Source organism: Pogona vitticeps, chromosome 1 (genome assembly GCF_051106095.1).
Source record: "Pogona vitticeps strain Pit_001003342236 chromosome 1, PviZW2.1, whole genome shotgun sequence".
NCBI classification, from domain to species: Eukaryota; Metazoa; Chordata; class Lepidosauria; order Squamata; family Agamidae; genus Pogona; species Pogona vitticeps.
In genome coordinates, this window is record NC_135783.1 from 186,212,322 (window position 1) to 186,234,686 (window position 22,365).

General features: G+C 43.1%; 1 protein-coding gene across 16 annotated transcripts in view; it reads left to right on the plus strand.

Annotated features, from left to right (window-relative positions):
• The window catches only part of ANKRD44 (ankyrin repeat domain 44), a 184,958-nt gene that overhangs the window by 92,539 nt on the left and 70,054 nt on the right, over positions 1–22,365 (plus strand). For 14 of the 16 annotated variants that reach the window (XR_013538425.1, XM_072979325.2, XM_072979357.2 and 11 more), the window contains 3 exons: positions 8,153–8,223; positions 20,180–20,380; positions 21,354–21,441. Coding sequence is in view for 15 of the 16 variants with exons in the window: in XM_072979325.2 (XP_072835426.1) it covers positions 8,153–8,223; positions 20,180–20,380; positions 21,354–21,441 (360 nt within the window). In the remaining variant the exon portion in view is untranslated. Of the gene's footprint in view, positions 1–8,152; positions 8,224–16,576; positions 16,706–20,179; positions 20,381–21,353; positions 21,442–22,365 lie in introns of those variants that run through there. The other 2 variants (XM_078380100.1, XM_078380105.1) reach the window with 2 other exon arrangements.

The following is a 22,365-nucleotide window of genomic DNA, read 5'->3' on the forward strand; positions in this document are numbered from 1 at the left end:
CTGCTTCACTTCTCTGAAATAATATATACATGAGATATTAGCTTTAAGGTGGATTAAACAATTTGGCAAGATCAACATTTGTCCTTCTAAGCTATGCCTTTAATCAAGTGTCTGTTCTTGAATAGCTTTGTGGAGAGGAAGTGGAGCTGCTTTCCATTACTAGCTTCTATACATAAGACTAGCCATTGGAGCTGCTTTTGTGCTGTAGCAGAGAGAGCCAGCTCCTTATTCAAGTGGTGTCATCATGTTGGGGCTATGTCATTAAAACAGGAGTGGGCAAAGTGTGCCCTGTGGTTTCCAGGGGGAGACTAAGGGCCTTTTTCAAGGGCTCAAGGAATCCTCCAGGTTTCTGCCAGCCTGCATAAAAAATATTGTTGAAGAAGAGTTGTTTTCCTCTCTGAAGATTGTGGGAATGGCATTTTGGCCACACCATGTGAAAAAAACCCAAGCAAAAACAAGACTGGAAATAGAATTCTAGAAACTAGAAGTACCTTTTCCCCATATGAGAGAGAGACAGAGACATGCAGGTCCTGCTAGGTATTTAGGGTGGTAAATTGCTCCTCCTGATTCTCTGAAGTTGCCCAACCACTTACTTAGATTGTGAATTGCTACTGGGCAGTTGGAAAAATGCAGGGTGGAATGAGTTGGAAGAGCATCAGAAAAGAGAAGGGGGAGATTACCGTCTCCCACTGCCACTGATCTTCTATAGGGTTTATTCACATTTATTTTGGGTGAGGTCATAGCACATTCAGTCATTGGCATCTTCTAAAAAAAGAGGAGTCAAGTAGTGGTTAAGAAAAAGCTTCTGCCTCAGAACTTGAAGGATTGGAGCCAGTCAGAGTGGACACAATTCTGGGCCAAGCGTCTTAATTTAAATCGGTTCCTAGGCACAATGCCTTTTGTTTCCTTTTTGATTCAGAACTGAAGTGAGCCCAGCTAGAAGGGAAGGAAGGAGGAGGAAGAGGCAGAGGAGGAAGTGTGCGTGAAGGAAAGGTTTGCTACCACAGTCCAGACTTCTCCGTTTCTCCATGAAGTCACCTTATCCTGTAACTTCCTCATTTTTCAACCATCACGCATGTCCTGGCCTAGCTACTTAGTCCTGCCTTCCTTCTGTTCCTCTTTGTTCTTATGATAATAGTGCACTAGGCTCCCTTCTAAGGGCTGTCTGTAGTTCTGAGGATTACTAATGAATATGAAGCATTTGGGGGACTTCACAAAATGCAACAAAAACATGTCCCGTATGTTCCATTTCCCCATACTTTGGGGGAATAAAGTTAATTTTAATACAAGAAAGATGCCACTGGGTGTCCTTTCAGTCTTGCAATGAAATGTCTTTGGTTCATGAACAATAAAAAGCGCCCTGCTGGTTATAACCGAGGTCCACCTGGCCAAAGGATGGAGGCACATGTGGGCTCCTTGGATGTTTTTGGACTGCAGTTCCCATCAGCCCTAGCAAACACAGCCAGTAGTGAAGGAGGCTGGGAATCGCAGTCTAACAACATCTGGAGGGCCACAGTTTCCCACCCCTGATCTATTCCAGTATTTTGTTTCTAACCACAATCAGCAAAAGGAGTCTGGGATGTTAAAACACTTCCACTGCAGTCACCCAGCTGTTCCAAAATTCTCCCCACACAAGCAGTGGACCTGCACAAAGAATATAATAAGTAGAACTGAGGCACACCAGCTGAATCTGTTCAGCACCAAACTGAATCCAGCAGATCACAGATGTTTGTACCTAATGTGTGTGCATCACCCATTTGTGATGATATTCACTCCACAGGAGAGAGGAAACATGCCTCAGGACTGGCCTTATTCTCTTTTCCTCTTCTCTTTCTCTTATGAGAGAAGTGGAGCTGAAAACAGGAGCCCCTTTCAGACATTCTAACAGGTTAAAATACCACCCGGATACTTGCAGGATTTCCCAGACATGTTGCAAGTGCTTTCCTGCAGGTGAGAACTATAGTGGTCCTCAACCCTCTCTAATACATTCCAAAGAGGAGAGGGAGGGTCTGCTTCTGCAATGGCACCTTTTACAGAGGTTCCATTTAACCTCTTTTAAATCTAAATAGGAATGGGATGTTTTCCCAGCTTAAAATGTCAGTGCATCTATATGTTGATGGCTGTTTTGCAGCAGAATTTAAATACCATATATGTTGGTGTTGCTTGCTGAATTTAAATATTCCACCCAAATGCTTTGTTTTGTTTTTCAGTTTTTTTTAAAAAGTTTTGGTTTGTTAAACGTTTACAAGCCTAAAGCACAGAGGAGAAGGATACTATTTTAAAACCCAATTCTAGCAGTGAAATCATCCTTTTCTTAATGCCTACCTCTTTCTGCTTCCAGCAGCACTTCTGCACAGAGTTCTTTGTGTCAGCCTGAATTATTCACTTCTTTGGCGACCAAGAAATATGTCACAATCATGTTTTGTGGGTTATTGCCCAAAACCCAACTGGGGGATCTGATGCTATGTGTATGTATGTGCATGGACATATGTGTGCACATGTTTCCTGGCTCCTTCCCCCTTTTAAAACTCTGAAATTGCATTATTCAATCAGGATATTGCTGTTCATACCTTCTTGGCAGAGCCCAAGGTTATGACTCATAAATTTCTCTGCTGCAGTGACCCGCTAGATGTGAAGCAAAAAACCTCTCTGTCACATTAGCAGTAGAGGCTTATTTTCATTAATTTCTTACAGCCTACTTTCTGGACAGCGTTTCCTAAAACAATGATTCGGATGAGTATGACCAACATAAACAGCAGACTGCATAAAATTTAAAGCAGTGAAAGGAACGATTTACAACAAAAATAGCAATATTGTTGATGAGGCGAGATGCTGTAGAAAGAATTGACCCATTGAATTTTGTACTAGGCTCAGGAGAGACATTCAAGGAAATATGCTCATAGTTAGACTTGGGGCACAGGAACTGGTGGCAGTACAAATAAACATAGCATCTAATGAATAAAGCATATGTCCTGTGCATTGAGACGTTATCAGCAATGGGCCTCTAGATTACTATTAAACAGAAATTATTCAGAGCTAAACGTACAGGACCTGCAGCCAGATGTGTAAAAACAGCACCATGAAACTGCAATTAATATATCTGTATGTGAGTTTATGTGGTCTGAGGGTCTGGCGTTACATAGTTAGACTGAAATATTGGGGGGGGGGAAGGGGCTTCACAGTCAAGTGGGCAGAACACATGTTTTTCATGAGGGAGACCCCTGTTTCAATCCCTGATGTTTCTAATTTAAAAGACTAGCGAGCCAAACAAGGCAATGTTTTAATTGAGCAGCTAGGAACCACATCTGGAGTCCCTCCCCCTCATTGTAATCCCAGGCTTGTAGGGAAGGGTTGGAAGAGACGTGAGGTTTAACCATTTCCTTCCCAAGTATGGACATAACCCCGGCTATCCTGTAACCAGCAAGCTCCCGCTGGCGTCACTGGGAGCCTTCTTTCAAATCTGAATTGTGACATGCTCTCTCTGTACCCCTGCCCTTTTGTTGCAACTGTGTCATGGGAAGGAATGGAGGAAGCCTTTCCCCAGAGTGTCCTGTGGTCCTGATGAATTTTGCACCCTCCACCCCCGCCGCCACATGGTATTAAATTGCAATGTAAAAAATGTCTAGAAGAACCCTTGGCTAGGAGGGGCTTCTGCAATGACCTCAAGGGAATGAGCACCAATCACTCCAGATCTCGATGGATCAATTGGCTGACTTATTAAAACACAGGTTCAGGGATCCCTTTCTGTTTTTTCCTTGTTCTTCCTGCCTGCCTGCCTGCCTGCTTACCTACCTACCTGTATATCACCGGATCTTTATGACAGTGTTGTAGCAGTCAGATAGATAGATATGAGTTTTTGTTGCTTCTTGAAGTCAAGTATTCCATGAGAAAATCAGCTGTAGCCCTCCGTCTGTGACCTTCACTGTTGAAAGATTTGTGCTCTTTTTTTTTTTTTTTTTTTTGCACAGCATTTCTTCATTATTTATTATAGTATTTCTAACTTTCCTTATATGAACAGATACCAGGGAAAGGTACAACCAGTGACATCACATTAAAAGAAACATTATAAATACTTCATAAGATTAAAAGGATTAAGTCAAAAAGATAACAAACGAAAGGACTGAGGATCATGCCATGATTTCCCTAATTACCAAAATGCTCAGGCAGATGGCCAGATTTTAACTTGGTACTGAAATAAAGGCAGTAGTTGGTGCCGGTTGGGCGTTCCATAACCAAGGATCCTGCAACAAAGAAAGTGATTTTCCCCCATATTCCCATACAGAAAGGTCCTCAGTGGTGGGACAGGGAAGAGGGGACCCCTGGCTCCATTTGATAGAGACATCGTGATTGCATGCAGCCTCAAGAAGTCCATCTTTTTGAAGCCCGTAAATATCAGAAAAATTCCATCATGGTCTTGAGTACAGCTGCAGAAGTTTATCTTGTAGTATGTATTACTGTTGCTTGCAGTATAGCCTACTGTGGAGGAACAGTATAGACTCCATAGCTGCAATTCAGAGCTACTGTACTTAATGTCAAAGCTTCACAATGAGTGGGGACTGTGGATTTTTGACCAGACAGAGCCCCTTTAGATTCAGCACCATGGACAAGTATTCAGATTTTGGTATGGGTCGATTGGCTTTGGGAGAAGTGCCATGCTCCATGCTAGGCATAAGGAGAGCTGCCAGTGGTTCACGTGTAGCAGTGAGCACTTGTTGTGTTCCAAACTTGGTAAATCATAATGTTGTGTTGCTTCTGACAAAGCTGCACTCAAGATAGATTGTTACACATCCAAGATCTTGGAGGCTGATTGCAGAACTAATGTGGTTATCCCACAACCCCCAGTGTTGCATGGGGGTGAGGGAGAAACTACATCAGTTCTGCAATCAGCCTCCAAAGTTCTTTTAAAAAAATGGGCAAGGTTGGTTTTTAAAACATGCATAATAATTAGTGCAATCTTGTTGAAAAAGGACAACTTCAATAACATTCTGCAGAGATTTTGATGACAAGCCCCATCATCTCTAGGTAGTGTGGCTGATGATTGTACTGTCTGAGGGCCATGTGGTTTGCAGTACAACACAACAAGAGGTTTCCAGCTTGGGGAAGGATGGTCCAGGAGCAGCTGTATTCTCTCTTTGTGTACAGGGAGGTTCAATTCATCAAATTCCCCCTGCATGGATACAGAGGGGAGGCACATAATGGAAGAGAGGATGTGGCTTGGTGGCTGCACATCTAGCTATGTATTGAAGCCTTGATATCTTCAGTGTCTGAAATCCTGTTGCTTAGTGTAGGAAGACAGACTAGAGACGGCCCACTGAATCAGACAGGATTCCGTGAGTCAGTTCTTCCATAAGTCCCGTTGATTCAAATGGGCCTACTCTAGTTGTGACCTATTTTAGTGTTGTAAGTCATAACTAGAACAAGCCCATTTGAATTAACAGAATTTATGGAGGAGTAGATTCACCAAATCCTGACTGATTCAGTGGGCCTACTCTAGTGCAATTTATTGTACTAAGCAACAGAAAGAGGCCTCACAGTTGCTCAGTGAGGTGAAAGGGCGTAGTTAGGACCCTGGCATTCGTACCTATCAGCACCCTGGGATACACGCCGAGGCTTCAGGCCCTTGATAAGGCCTGCATCATCAAGGCCTGCCAGTTATGGACCTTCCATCTTCTCCAAGCTCTGCTCGAGTGTGGATGTACTCTCGCCTGCTGTGTCTCTGGGACACAAGTGGCCAGTTCTGTGGCCCAGGGACTTGACACTGTGCCAGCAAGTCCAAATACCAAAGATCAAAAATGGCCTAAATGGAATGGCTCCCTTCCTTTTGGGGGGGCTGAAATCCTTTTTGTTCTTCTGAACTATTGCTTTAAAAGTACCTGTAGATAAAATCAGAGACGTAGATCAATCTTCTGTATTCAGTTAACAGTATCTTGCTAAGCTCACAGAGGAAGGGGATGTGGCAACCAGAATACTGTGGTTACATTTTCTATTCTGGTTGTGTTTCTTTTTTGCCAGGTAAAGTGGATGAACAACTACGAAGGGGAAATAAACTTCGCTGTTGTATTCAATTTTTTTTGTTTCTAAAGGCCTGTCCCAACGATCAGTGAATGAATGTCCAAACCTCGTTTTAGACTTAGAAGGCAGGCCTTTAAGTTCCTATTGAAGATAATGGCATGTTGTTCAGTCTACGTGTCAGGATTTGGGGGTGTGAGGTGTGGGTGAAATTAAGGACAATTCTTCCCTTGCTTGTTTAGTTCTTGTTAAAAGAAACACCACAGAGTTGATTGTGGAGGATGAAGAACACATTGGGTAGCCTTCCGGATATGATTGGCATAGTCAGTGGGGAGGCAGGCTATGAGCTCCAGTCTAACAATATTTGGAAAGCCAAAAGATGCCCAAACATGGTTTAATCAAAATACTATAAATATTTAAAGTATAGTAGGAATTTTGGGGGTGGGGCAAGGTGAGGAAGGAATAAAAGTAGTATTGATAGCCCCTGACCTTTTGAAGAAGGTTAGATCTGTATTCTCATACAAGAGTAGTAGAACAAGGATGTTCTCTTCAGGGACTAGACCACTGGTGTCCAACCTTGGGCCTCCAGATGTTCTTGGACTTCAACTCCCAGAAATCCTGGCCAGCAGAGGTGGTGGTGAAGGCTTCTGGGAGCTGTAATCTAAGAACATCTGGAGGGCCAAGGTTGGACACCACTGGACTAGACTGTGGCTGGGATCCTGTTGGTATTCACATAAGGTTTGTGTAGTTTGTTGCAGATAAGTGATGAGGTAAGCTGGCTTGGTAGCGCTGTGATTCAGTTATCTGGCTGCAGAGTCAGAGATTGGGGGTTTGATTTCTTGCTGTGCCTCCTGTGAGTAGACCCAGCCTGTGTGGCTTTTGCTAAGGTGTGCAGTCCCAGGTTGCCCCCCAGAAGAAGGGAATGGTCAAACACTTCTGAATATTTTGTGCCCGAAAAGCCCTGAAAGGGGTTGCCATAAGTCAGAATTGACTTGACATGATTAATATATAATTGATGAGGTTCAGCCCTGGCATCAGGATGGGCATTAAACTGTCTGCAACCCTGGCTTAGAAGCTTCCTCTGCATTATACCAAAGGAACAGTAGGCACCTAGCTATTGACACCAGTTCAGGGTGAAAATTGCTGTGATTGCTGAGGGTACTTTTTAGATGCTCCTGAAAGTTTGCTGGTTGACATTTACAGGTTTTCCGTCTTAGGTCTTGTTGAATCTTTCCTGCTGCCTTCCCATTTTATGGGAAGTGGTACTGACATACAATTCAATATACTCACCTTTCCTGCTCAGCACTATTAATCAAAGACATACTAGGCTTGCTTAGTTACCTGGAAACAATGTCAACAATCAGACTGTAAGGTGGTGTGCATGTTATGTTGTATAGTAATTCAGTAAAACCTCTTCCAAGTTAGACATTTCTGAAGAGATTTAAAGAAAGTAGTACTAATAACAATGTCTGTATTACAGTTTGCATAATACAGTTAAAAATATAAAACAGATATAGCAATAACAAACTGCAGCAGGGTCCTGCTATGCAAGAATTCCGCAGTACTAAAGACATTGCTATTAGATTTTAATGCACTAAAACTAATTTCAAAATGGATTTGTCTACAACTTGGCATGCTTCTTTGATGATCTATATAAGGACAGAATTCCTTGGTGGCAAAGGCAGTAAATAAATACTGTACAAAGTTTCTACATTGGTGTCTCTGTCATTACAGGTTAATGTCACTGCCAGAGCTATTTCCCATATTCTGACCATTCGGCTCCATATTGGGGATTGCTATTGCTTGCTTTAATAGTGATCCATGGCATGGAAGTCAGGATTCTGTGCTTCAAACTTTTCTTTTTCTCCAGAAAAATGGACAACAAAATATGAAACCTTCATATGAAGAGTGACCTACTATTTCTGATATTTATTGGGACCGTATCATCTCAAAATGTTAATAGAACAGAGCCCATAAGAAAGAGACTACCTTCCCCCCCCCCCACTTTCTCTTCAATGAAGAGAAGAAATAGTTTTGTTAATGGCTTTGAGTCAGAGCATCCTGCAGTGATGTCTATCGTCGTTATTGCCAAATGTCTCCTCTGAATGAGATAATGCTAAAGAGGTGTCCTTTTGATTTTCAGGTGCCCGCGTCAATGCCAAAGACAACATGTGGCTGACACCTCTACACCGAGCAGTTGCATCAAGGAGCGATGTGAGTGATCTCTCCCTGGCCTCTTGTTGCATATGTTTTGTATACAGTATGTTACTAGCCAGTTTTTTTAAAAAAAAACCATTTCTGGATAGTAAATGGGCAGTCCTGGTGAACCCATAGCTCAAATATGTGTTCCAGAAAAGTGTTACAGCACAATTTGAAAATCCATCTGTTCGTGAAATTACAATGAGAGGTACCGTATTTGAGGAGGGAACAACCATTTGTACTTTATCTGTTAGAGTGGTCTTAACCGACCAGATAGGCGGGATATTAAATAAATGAATGAATGAATGAATGAATGAATGAATGAATGAATGAATGAATGAATGAAGTCGTGGGCCTCAGAGATTCCCAGGGTCATAAACCTGGATGAGTAGGGAGTGGAAGGGGAAAGTAAAAAGGGCACAGATCCCACTAGATATTCCCCGGGTTATTATGCCAATCTTAGTTCTTTCTGTCTTAGTTACATTCACTGATTCATGTTAGAGTTGGACAGATAGTAGTTCCGCATCTTCTAGTATATCTCTGGATAAGTTCCATTGAATCAGGAAGGGTTTCTGTCCTCTGCATTTTTAGGGAGGGAGAATCAAAACTGACATGTTGAGGAAAGTTGATTTTAAACATTAATGTATTTGTGAAAGACGTGTGTAGCTTACCATGCTTCTTCATGTGACACGGCTGTATATTTTAGTGAGTACTCTGCAGCATTGTTTTCCTAAGGAAGGAGGTTGGCATGCCATGGCTCGGCTGTCTCCTTTTTGAGATCCACTGACTGGAGTGGGAATCATAGCCTCAAAGAGTCAAGGTTTTGTTCAACAGACCACTTCAGATTGTAGGCAGGAGGAGTATATCTCATAGTGGCTCTCAATGAGGTCAGACCAAGTGTGGCGTTAAACACGTAGCACACCATCTAAATTAGTGAACAATTTTTTTCTCCTAGAGAAAATATAGATGACACAGATCTGAACTGGGACCAGTGCATGCCAGTGGAGCAGGTTTGATCCTCACTCTCCCTATCAGTTTTTGTTGTTGTTGTTGAAAAATGTGAATCCTGTGGTTTGGCGCCAGTGATATGTTTTTGAAAGAAAGAAAAAAATCCCTATGTCAGGATTGATTTGGGGGGAGAATAAAAACCAAAATACTTAAACTTCTTACATTCATGCTTGCTGGTCCCAGTCTAGACTGAAACCACGTGTGTCTGTGCTAGAGTAAAACAGAAAAGGCTTGTAAATTGCATCATACGTATGCCTGCTGTGGTGTTTAACTTTGGAAACCCCCAAGATTCTTCCCAGGGGACAGTTCCAGTGTTGATGGAAAAGCACCATTGGATTTGTGTCTGTTCATGCATGCGCGCATGTTAAGAATAAAAACTGAAGAAGCACTCAGAGGGCACAGGAGGGTTTGGGGTTAGTGATTCTTTTTTTTTTTTTCTGGAGCCCACTAAAAATTTATGTTAGAAGCAGAATGATGACACAGACAAAACCAGGTCTGAAAGAACCCAGACATAAGCTGCACAAACAGCATAGCAGGCAAAATAGTTCAAAGCAGCCTTTCTCCACAACCTGCCAGACTTCTCTCTCTTTGTGGTCTTTTATGCTTGTCTGCCAAGACGATATTCAGGACTTAATTCTTAATCTCATTGGCTTCTATGTCAAGAGTAAGGTAAAGGTTCCCCTTGACAAATGTCCAGTCATGTCCGACTCTAGGGCACGGTGCTCATCCCCATTTCCAAGCTGTAGAGCAGGGGTGGGCAATTAATTTCTATAGGGGGGGCCACATGAATAATCTGAACTGTGTTCGGGGGCCAAACCAACTTTACTTAAAAATAAAATGAAACAGTGATGCTATTATTGTTTTTATTTTAAATTTGTTAATCTTCACAAATACTAAAGATTTTTTTGCGGTATGTGAAAGATAAGCAACTGATTAACTTTAGACAAAAAGCTATAAATGGTTTTGATGTTCAAAACTGTCCGCGGGCCAGACAGGAGTGGCTCGCGGGTTGTATGTGGCCCTCGGGCCGCACTTTGCCCAGGTCTGCTGTAGAGCCAGTGTTTGTCCGTAGACAGTTTCCGTGGGCATGTGGCCAGTGCGACTAGATACGGAACGCTGTTACCTTCCCACCAAGGTGGTACCTATTTATCTACTCGTCTTTTTACATGCTTTTGAACTGCTAGGTTGGCAGGAGCTGGGACATGTGACGGGGAGCTCACTCCGTTGCATGGATTCGAACTGCTGATCTTTCGACCTTGCAGCCCAGAGGCTTTGTGGTTTAACCTGCAGTGCCACCACATCCCAAGTCAAGAGTACTCTTGTGTGTTTGCCTCCTCCCCTCCCGTTTCCATGGAGGGTATGATGTCAATCACTTCCTTTTCCCAAAGCCTAATCTTCTGCTTGTTCTAGGAAGAGCAAAGGAAGAGCAGAAAGTGGCTTCAAGAAACTGAAAGAAAGCAAAGATTGTTCCAGAATTATAACCCCAAGAGCTGCATTAGATCCCTGGCTTCTGTAAGCAGCCATTGGGCCAAAATGGTGTGGAGGGGACAATTTCTGCTTCTCTTGACCCCCCCCCAACCCCACCCCATGGCAGCAACATCTGATAAGAAACTTTTGGAGTGGGTGGTTGGGAGATTGGTGGTGCCCCTTACCAGGCATTGCTACTAACCCGTTTGGCAGCCAGTCCTACCTTTAGTCAGGGTGACACAGTTGTCTCATGTGGCAGATATTTGTGGGAGGAGCTCTCTTAGCTGTTCCTTCAGAGTCCCCATCCCCTCTTATGTAAGAGGACAAAAGTTATGTGTGTCTGAATGAGCTTACTAGTGTCAGTTGGGGTAGAAGACAGCCATCACATTGGCAGGGATGAAGTAGGCCACTTCCACATATGGAATGGGGATGAGGACACCATCTTGCTCTTTCCCTCAGGCAACGCTGTTTCTTGGGCTGGGCCTATTTGCAGATAGATGCACCTGCCAGTTGGATCAGCCGGCCTTTGGCAGCCCATGTGTGGAAAGCTGGTGCTGTAGCTGAACTAAATCCAATATTAGTCCTGAGTAATTAAGACCTATTGAAATCAGTGGGACTTATTCTAATCTTACCTTACTGATTCCATTAATTTCCATAGTCTTCTCCTGGTTAGGGTTAAACTGGATGTAGCATGTAGTGTGGAAGAGAAAAGAATTATCATAAACCATGCCTTTGAAGAGATGGGCAACTATTAGAGAAAACACAGGAACAAAGCAACGTGGTGGTGACACCTGGGTTTTCCTTCTATAAATAACAAACAACCCAAAACCCAACAACAGCAACAGCTAATACATATAAGGACAATCCCCACACACAGACATGGAAATAGTAGGTTGCAGAGTGTTAAAGTATTGAAGTCAAGTTTTCTCAGGGATTAGTCATCTCTGGTTGGTTGTATTTTGACTATTTTGACTTCCACCAAGCTAGCCCTGCTTACTCTGGGATCTTAAAGGTGGAGGTTGGTGGGCGAGAGGCAACAGATATGTAAGAACTATGATAAAAAGGATTTAATTGCAGTTATTATAGTTCCAAGCTATCCACCCCAAAACACATCTTGCTCTGAAGCAGGTAGTTAGAAGAATCCCAATGTTTGGGAAAACATCGTATAAAGTTTTCATTTCTCAAACACAGGATCTCAACTGAAATTTTACCCCCTCTCCCAACTCTGAAGGTTTTTGCCCCCTGATTCAACATTACAAGGCAATGTTGAATGAATACCATGCATTTGAACCATGCAAAAATATTTCTCCTTCACCATTTAGGAAAGCCATAACGGCCATTTCTGTCTTAACTAAAGTAATTTAAAAATTACACCACGAGATTACCCCTATTAAATTACAGTAGCAATATACAGTAACATAACCACAGACTTTGATATTAGACAAAGGAATTAATTGCAAGCATCTTGGTAGTTTGAAATAGATGCCCTCAATTTATGGCCGCTTGATGCCAGTGCAAGATAGTAGACTTCCTGGGCATCATCATGCTTGCTTTCTAGCCACAGTTTTGGCAGCTACAACTGCTCGTGACTTTTGCCCCTATCACATGGACCCACTGTGTCTGGGAAAGAGCCATCCGGCAGAAATTTCTTGAGGGTAATCATGGACACCCACCCACCCATGTGAGTCTTATCCTATGATTGAGATTCCAGATGACTGAACTGAGGCCCAAACTGTACATTACAGATAGCCTGTCATTAGAAGCTAAAATCTGTTAGTTTTCCAGAGACGTGGTTCGGATGGAACCTGGTGACGAACAATCACATGGCATAGATAAATGCTTCTTGATTGCCTGCTGATCATCAATTGCAAACAGAACTTATCACATATGGCTCTTTTTAGTATATATTAACCTGTAAAGATCATAAAGTGAAACCCTGTGGGCAGGGTAGCAATTTTATTTTTAAGCAATGCAAGAATATTCAGTCTAACATTTTGGCAGAGGATCTTCTTTAATGTGGATCTGATGCGTAGCACAGCAAGAAGCAGAATGTGGTAGATAATAAAAACAGTGGAATAACTTTGACATAAAGGGGGCATTTCCTGCAGATCAGCTGACATAGGCAGCAGTCCTGTGCAGAGTTAGGAGCTGTTTCCCAGAGAGTGTTAATGAGGTATGCACACTTTTTGTTTCTGTTCCTATTGGGCTTAAAAATAATGAAAGTATTGGAAAATCCTGTCAAACCTGTTTGACAAGAACAGTACTGAGATGAGTGTGTGTAGGATGGGGTCCTAATATTAGATGGCATGAACCAGCTGCCCCAAGAGGCAGGTGCTGCAAGAGTGGAAAGTGTCAGCGAATACTGGGAGATCCGACCTGTCTGTGCCATAGGGCTTCCTTTCAGCTCCTAAGTTAGATGCCACCCTCAGGTCTGGCAGATAACAAGTGACCCATTTTGAATTAATTTTTTTCCCAATCAGATCAGCCTCTGCAGGCAGGAAATAGCCTGTCCCTTTCATCAGGCAGCAAAATGTCCCTTGCCACCTCTGGATGTGCTCCTCGTGTCCAGCAATGCTCCTCTCGCGTGAGCTGCAGCTCTGGGGGAGAAAGAGAGTCCACCCCTATGACGTGTCCTCAAGCGTTAGAGGCTCTTTAAAAGCCATGGAAACAAAATGGGTTTTAGGCCGTCTGGTTGTGTGCAAGGTTGCAGGCTCTTGGCCATTGGTTGCTTTGGTTGCTTGTAGTGATCAAGGGTACCCTGGAAGAAATGCTTCTTACTTCCTAAGTGGTCCACAGTGTGTGAGATCAAACAACGGGTGAAGCACTGAATGTGGACATTCTTTTACATCCCATCTTAGTCATTGTGGGTTACAGTGCTCATTAAACAACTTTTCCATGCTTGCAAATTTGAAAAAAACAAACAGAAAACGTACTTTAGGCTCAAACTAAATGTTACACAGAGTGCTGTAAGCTTCCCCTCCCTGTATCTGGTTTGGGTTTTGTTTTTGAAGCTAAAGCAGAGAATTGGAGGCAGAGGATGCTGTGGAACCTTTTGATCACTAGTTACTCTTCTGCTGGAATATCTCTCAGACCCTGACCTGCTCCTTCAACTTCACAAGCAAGTGGCTGAGCTTTGGGAGGGAGAGTCTGAGCTGAAAGATGGGACCAGGAAGGAAAAGCTGGAAAGGCCTTCATTCTCTTTTCACCCTTCTTCTGCTCTTGACCTTCAGCCTGCTGAGGCTGAGTTTGGCCTTGAAAACTAATGCGGGGGAAAAAAAATATAACAAAAGATGTGCTTTGGGCGTGGTTAAATGTCCGGCACTTCAACCCTGTGCAGGCATCTGAAAGTCTAACCATGAAAGAGCTGTCCACGCTGGCCCTGATGTCTTCCCTCTCATGTTTCTGAGTTGACTAGAAGTCTAGAAAATAACCCTGTCCTGTCTGCCTTTGAGAATGACCTGTGGTCATGGTTGCTGATTGACAAGCGCCTCATCATCATGCCCAGAGATTCTTTCAGACATCTGTGGGAGGCTTCACATAACAATTCATTTGGCCCCTTCACTCATACATGTTACTGCATGGAACTGGTGTCTTTATCTTTCCTCATCTGTGATTCAGTAAGCTGGCAGTACAGTCTGTCATTCTTCAAGGGGACAGTAAAACAATGAGTCAGAATAGAAAGGAAAATAGCATCGTTTAAAGAAGTGTCTTTGCTGAAAGATTAGTTCAGCTTCGGTACCAGTAGCCTCTAAGAAGCCCATGACTCTTCTTATCTCTGCAGTGTTTAAGAAGAGCTAGAAAGCCTCTGTCCGTTATGCTTTAGCTGCCTTAGATGGGGCAGAGGTGTGAATAAGACTGAGTCTCTAGGATCAGGAGTCTCCAAACTTTTCAGTATGAGGGCCACAACATATATTTTACTCATTTTTGAGGGCCGAAGGAGTGAAAGGGGACCCAAGTGATCCCCCACCCCCCCACTGTCTGCAAAGACAGAGGGGGTGGAGGGATCGCTTGGTGTTCCCTCTTTCCTCCTCTTCCTATGCCTGGGCCGGAGAAAAAGGCAAGACAGGCTGGATGTGGCCCGCAGGGCATAGTTTGGAGACCCCTGTTCTAGATCATCAAAGAGGAAGTGATTCTCAGCCTCCCTTGGGTAGGTTTGTTACATGCTGTCAAGTCACAACCCATTTATAGTAACCGCAATAGGGCTTTCAATGTCAGTGAGATATTTAAGGAGTGGTTCACCCAGTTCCACCCGAGCTATGTGAGTTTTCATGAGTGGGGATTTGAACCCAGTCCCCTTGGATCCATCACTCTATCTACTACATCACACTAGGTATTGTGTGAGTACATTGCTACTCTTCAGGGTGGAAGAAAAAGCAAAGATGGTGCATGTCACCTGGTGCTGCAGATGGATCATGGGAAATCATTCAAGGGGGATTCAGGATGGGAAACCTCATGGTTGTCTTGAATGGGCTGGCATGGTAGGATTGGGAAAATCCTGCTGTTAGGAACTGTCAGGGACTCCTACTCAGGCTTCAGTACAAGAGAATGAAGTGCTTGGCAGGGAGACCTGCAAGAGGGAGCCTTATTTTGTCGAATGGATGCCCCACCTACTAGCAATATGTCTCAAGGTGGCTACTTCCTTGCAACGTTTCTGAAAAGCTGCCCGTTTTGATGGGAGCATCGTTAAACACAGAGGAAGAGATGCAGTTCTCCCGGCCATCTGTGGGGCACCCTGTTCTTGTCTGGCATTAGCCATCGTCCCTAGCAGTACGTGTTTTTTTTTTTTTTGGTTTTTTTTTGGGAAATGGGAAGTAATACTTAAACTGTTTTGGGGACAGGACTGCTCCATTGGGCACGGCCCATTATTTCTCACATTGCCCCATTGGAAAGGGATTGGGAATGAACACAGTTAAGATTCAAATGAAGAATACAGGGGAGAGGCTATAACGGGCAGGCTGCTGATGCACACTCTCATTACGAAGCTGGACTCTGAAGACCCAGACAAGATTTGCCAGTGGATCCTTTTCCACTGTTCAGGATGCTATTCATGCATTGTTTGGCCTTTATTTATTTTGACAGATTGACCCAGAACCGCCATCCTTGTCCTTCCCCCCTCCCCCTTTTGCCTGACCCATGAGAGTGAGTGAAGGGAACACAAAACAAAGAGGGCTGACTGGATTTTTATCGATGCTGTCATCAGCCCTTTTCGCCTTGCCATTTTTGTTTGTGTTTTCAGCCCCTCCAGAGCATGCCACTGGACTGGCTGCTGGAGAAAGCCACCTGCTTCATCTTCTTTCAAGTTGCAAACCTGGCTTTTCTCCAGTGATTGATGGAATGACCTCCGCAACCATCTGAGTGCTTGCCAAGCCTCGAGGCATGATCCCTCAGAGCTCATTTCAGAACTCAAAGATTGTTTGGCTTCTGCTGGGGTTTCCAAGTTGCTGGCTTATAGCAAAAATCCAACCCAAGAGATTGCTAGTAGAATTCAAATGCTTAGAAAAGACATGCAAGTGTGTGAATGTCTGTCTGTCTGACTGTCAGGCGGGGGGGGGGGATGCAGAGACCTGTCCCCTTCAATAGCAAAGTCTAAGCATCAAACTCTAAAAGAATTGAGAGGCACAGCTATGATTTTTATGAGCTCGAATTGCAATCTATTCAGTTTGCTTTACATGTCGGAGCTACTGATACCTATTGAATATGACACTTTGCTTCACTAGATGGCTTTGTAAAAAAAAGAAAGGAAAAGAGGGGGGGAAAACCCTGAATTCTAAACCTTTCGTGGTCTAATGCTAAGATAGTGATGTGGAGTTGGCTCACTCTTTTTAAATTTTGCAGCACAACTTTATTTCTATATGTATATGCATAAATACATGTTTATTTTATATAATCTTAGAACTGCAGAGCTAGAAGGGACCCTATGAATCATCGAGTCCAGCTCCTCTCAAGGAAGTACAGTTGGGGAATCAAACTTGCAACAGCCAGATCTTTAAACCACTGAGCTGTCCAGCTATCTTACTTGCTGGTATGTGTCATCAAGAGTAATTCTAACAGGACTTTCAAGATATGTGGAGTATTCAGAGGAGTGTTTTACTGCCACCACTGTCTCTGTGTCTTATTGAAGAGTTGAGCCCCGGTACTCTGTCTGCTGTACCCTAGTGTGTCTCTTTATCTTATATATTTATTGAATGTTCAGGAGTGACAGTGGTCCATGCAGTTAAAGAGGCAATATGGCCACTCGGCTGACTTCATTTGCCAGCTTGCACAGTTTCTCTTTACTCTAGAGAAAAAGCACCTGAGGGGAGACATGACTGAGATGTATAAAATTATGCAGGGAATGGATAGAGTGGATAGAGGGAAGCTCTTCTCTCTCTCACACAATACCAGAACCAGGGGACATCCACTCAAATTGAGTGTTGGGAGAGCGAGAACAGACGAAAGAAAATATTTCTTTACCCAGCATGTTATTAGTCTGTGGAACTTCTTGCCGCAGCATGTGGGGATGGCATCTGGCCTAGATGCCTTTAAAAAGGGATTGGACAGATTCCTGGAGGAAAAGTCCATCGCAGGTTATAAGCCATGATGGGGATGTATAATTTCCAGGCTTGAAAGGAAGGTACCTGTACTTCAAAATGCCAGATGCAGGGGAGGGGTATCAAGTTGTCTCGTGTGCTCCCAGAGGCATCTTGTGGGGCCACTGTGAGATACAGGAAGCTGGACTAGATGGTCCTTTGGCCTGATCCAGTGGGACTCTTCTTATGTAACATGTAGACACGAAGAGTGGGTGTCTTCAGGGAAAAGCCGATGACAGGAGATGGAGCAAGGAAGCCTTTTGACCTCCCTCATAGGGCTGGACGCACAGAGACACTGACCCTTTAATCGTATGGATCCCCTTTCTTTATATACAAAGACGGCTATAATTTTCCATAAATTATTGTTGCATATAGGATTTTCTTTGTCTTCAGATCTGGCGCTGTAGTGGCATGTGACATAGTGAAGGAATCCAGACTGTACTCCTTAGCCTGTTGTAGCCTGTTGACTTTCATTGTAGGCCTTTTCCATATCATCATGTCTCCTGCTGTATCTCCTCACATTTTGCACCCAGACTGTTCAGCTCTGCCCCCTGCTTCCCTTCGAGCTTCAGTGGGCACAGGAAAGAGGCGTGCAAATGTTGGAGGGTGAACCAGTTGCTGAAGGATGAGGTGACACATCATCACTGTCCCAGTTGATAGGAAGCCAAACCAGATAGGATGCAAAAATTTGGGAGGAATTTATTGATTTTATGTTAGTAAAGGGGAAGGGTTGTGTACCTTGACAGGAATCAGTGCAATTTTGGAAGAGGAATGGGGCTCCATAAAGGGAGTTAAAACTGTTTGTATATCCAAATGGTCCGGGTGGAGGAGGGTAGCACATTTTATATAATCGTTTAATGTGTTGTATTATCCTTTTTTTAAAGGTATGCACGCTTTTTATATTTCTTAAATAAAATTTTAAAACAAAACAAAACACACTTTGGCCTTGGAGCTTTCTATGACAGCTACCTAAATGTTTCAATACATGTAGCTAAGCGGCTCATGTTTTTTTCTTTTTCTAATTATGCATCTTGCTGAGGGAAAGGGGTGGCAGCATGGGAAGCCTCCACTTCTGTTAGGAGACTTCATAGGTGTTGTGTTGGGATAAGGTGTGTGTTGCTAGGATGACGAAACATCTCATGATACCGCCCATCTCTTTACACCAGCTGGGAACATGATGAGACCATTCTGTGTGTGTGTGTGTGTGTGTCCCCAAAATATGGACTTTTCCCACCTCCATTCCATTTCTTTAGAACCTTTTGTAAGGAGAGGAAAACTCATCTGGCAGTGGTTGTGTGTCCCAGGTGACAGGTGAGATGTGGCGACCATGTTCCTTGGGAGAAGCGAGAGCTTTGTATTTGTATCCCTATGCCCTTTGAATGCGTCGTAATAAATTAAGGAATGGGTTTTCAGTGTTAACATAATTAAAAGGATGAAATGGAGGGGGAGATAAGAGAGATTTTGCAAAGTTATATATTAGTTGGTGTTGAACTGTACAATAATCTTGGGGGAATTTAACAAATTTGAGACCTCTTCGTTTACAAATCTTTATTTGTGCTCACTGTAGGATGAGATTTATTTTTATGAGATTTGCAGAGCTGTTGTGTTATTTGTGATTTATTAAAATAGTGACGTAGTAGCAGGGACAGAGGTACAGGGTAAGCACGGGCTGATAATAGTATAATATTGGTGGTGGTTATAAGGAAACATTTCAGCTTCCCTTATGTTTTCTACACAAAGAAGAAGTCAAGCATTTACTGACTACATTTCAACAGAGAACAGTTCAAAGATTTTCTCTGAAAATGCTAATATGTTCTCTGCTTCTTTGTACAAGATATAGATATAGGGAATATTAAGTTCAAAGCATGCTTTGACTTTTTAATATTGCATAATTTAAATTAACAAGATAAATATGCTACTTAAATTTGCTATCCTAAACCTTCTGACTGGAAAAAAATCCACTATAAGTAAGATTTAATACTGAATAAACAGATTTAATACTGAATAAACATTCTTGAGATCATACTGCATAGTAATACAAATTTATGTTGAAGGTATAACAACTCGATCCTTACCTATTGGATGGTTGTTTTCTTTAATTCAGGCACTTTGCTGAGCTAATAAAAATGCACAAAGAATACCTCAGTGTGCCTAAGGTAATGGTGATATCTGACTGAGGGTGCAACTTCATAGAGGAGGAAAGGTGAATGGATCCACTCTGAAACCGTTCCTGGGAAGTTGGGTTTTCCAGGGTGAATTTGCTTTGGCTGACCACGCAAGAGTCCGTGTGGTGGGAGGAATGGACAAATAGCCTTGTTTGCAGCTTAAGGTAGTTCTGCTGTGGCTGTCTAGATTTGCAGGAGGCACAGTTGCAACAGAGCTATCTTAACAAGCTGCAGATAAGGCTGACTAATAATTTCCTCCTCTCTTTTTGCTGGCTTGTTGCTCCCCCCCCCCCCAGCACTAGGGTACCATGGCTTAGAAAAAGAAAGGAACAGAACATAATGGAACACAGTGAGAAGGGAGGAGGAAAACAAGCAGACCCAGGCATACGGTAGGTGGAGGAGAGGATTCAAATGGTAGCCAGTCATTGCTGCTGTAGCCAGGTGGAATGGTTTCAAATAGAACAACTACAGTTCCCTCCACTTCGGCTCAAGCGATTGTATCATTTGAACTGATGCAAAACTATTCCTTACAAAAAAGAGTAGAAGCCCTAGTGGCAGAGGAAGAAAATTCAGATTTATGGAGGCACAGCTCTGCGTTGAGTTGCTTGGACGTGTACCTCAGGTAGTTAGTGGGAAATAATGTGAATGTTATAGCAGAGAAATGACTTGCCCGCTATTCAGCAGGAGCACAAGATTTGTGAATGTAATCTGCCATTTTCAATAGATGATAACTTGTAAGAGTTAACTGTGTTGCCCTTGTAGGAAGCAGTGCAAGTACTGATTAAACATTCTGCAGATGTCAACGCCCGGGACAAGAACTGGCAGACGCCCCTGCACGTTGCAGCTGCAAATAAAGCCGTGAAGTGTGCCGAAGTGATCATCCCACTTCTGAGTAGTGTCAACGTCTCCGACAGAGGAGGTCGCACTGCCTTACACCATGCAGCTCTGAATGGCCATGTCGAAGTGAGTGGTTTAATAGTGTGGCTGTTCTAACTGGGACCCCATCCCACTCCCCTACCCAGCTGATTAATACTGAGAAAAGCTGAGGAGCACACAGCCAGAACCCTCCACATCTGTTCCCAAAAATGATTGGCTGGGTGGTGAGAAGGAGAGGATGCCTCAACTGGACAGCTGGAAAGGGAGTTGCATCCTGTTGGTTACTCAACGTGTCATCTGTAAAAGACATATCAGGCATTGGGATACGGCACTATCGTTATCCCTTCAGTGGCCTATTCAGATGGTGGACGCATCAAAGGGAAAAACACCCAACTAAATTCTGTGCCTATTGTATGTTGTTCCTACCGGCAGTAAATGTCTAGGTTAAGGGAGCATAGATGATATAAGCATAAAGGCTGCTCCTAGCCTCAGATGAAATTCCAGATTTGGGTGCTGGAGAGGTAGCTTATTTCTGTGTCTCTCAGGTAACGTGGGTTTCCAAAGGAGTCAGTGAAATCAGCATGCCTTTTGACCTTACAGATGGTTGAAGTTTTGAACTTTGGGGTGACTTTTGATGTGGGAGTTCCTGCAAGTGTGCCATGACCATCGCTATCCACTTTCCCTCATCCGGTCTATTGATTAATCTGTCTCATACATGAAGAGTAAATGCCATAGTACTATCTGATGATTATTGCACAAATGTGTTTTCCCCCCTCCTGAAAAGATAATTAATCCAGTTAAGTTGGATTTACATTTAAGCTACGCCTGAGATTACTTAGAAGCACTGAGTGTTTTAAATAATGGGAGTATGTGGGGATGCTTGCATTAGAGGCAAATTGCTGTGAGAACTGCTGCACATTATTATTTTTCCTCCAAAAGTTAGTATTATTGGTGTCTCTTTGACTGTCATAGTAACAAGTCTGTGTTCAATGGACTATCAGACTGCCTGCAACAATTAACATACTTGGGCTTTGTCTGTGTGTTTGCTGGCTTGCTTTAGATGGTGAATTTGCTCTTGGCGAAAGGGGCGAATATTAATGCCTTTGACAAAAAGGACCGAAGAGCTTTGCACTGGGCAGCCTATATGGGTAAGAGAGTTTCTTTTTAAGTAATTGGCAAAATGCTTATTATGTGGTAGGCTTTTCAGGGATCGATAAAGGTAATGAAGCCAATAGGTTTAGCAGCTACATATAAGGTATGTTTCAGTCACCCCATATGAACTGTTAATATCCCTTGATGGCTAGTGTAAAGACCCCCATAGTTTTTTGGTTTTTTTTTCATTTCCGTTTGTGTTTCACATTTATCTCCTCCCCCTTATGTGTGTGAAATGTCTATCTAGAGAGGCAGTATTCCACACATCTGAATAAGTGGGAGGCAGTCCAGAATAGCTTTTGCTAAGTAAAGCTTGTTAGACTTTAAGGTGCCACAGGCTGTTTTACTTTGTTTTGCTAGACTGCAGAGCAAATACAGCAGCCTTGCAGGGGGAAGGGGAAGGAATATCAATTTTTTTTCATATACATTTGGGGAAATGCACACTTGAAAGTCATACATAGGCTTTATACTTCCAGAAGAACTGAAGCATATAGATGCCTTTTCCACTAAAATATGGTCAGCATCGATGGAAATCTGGCCGTGCCTACTTATACAGCTGTCTCTAGAGCATGGATCCAGTTGCGCTGCTTGTTAGATACAAAATAATAATACATTTCTTGAATTAAACAAACAAACAAATGATAGGATATCTCTAATAGTTTGTTTTCTTTTAAAGATGAAAGATGTTGGTTTTCCACCAAATGACTTGGATGGCTTAGTAGGGGATCCTATCCAGAATCTCCACTTTCCAAATGTTCATTGGCCGGATTGCAGTGACTTTTTACTGTGAAATGAGGTTATGGATGGGCCATGCACTGGAGGTCACTGCTTGCTAATTGCATCACCCAGTGGTGACTAGCATATGTAAATCAGTCCTTCTGGATTAATTTTCTTAGAACTGCAGAGCTGGAAGGGACCCT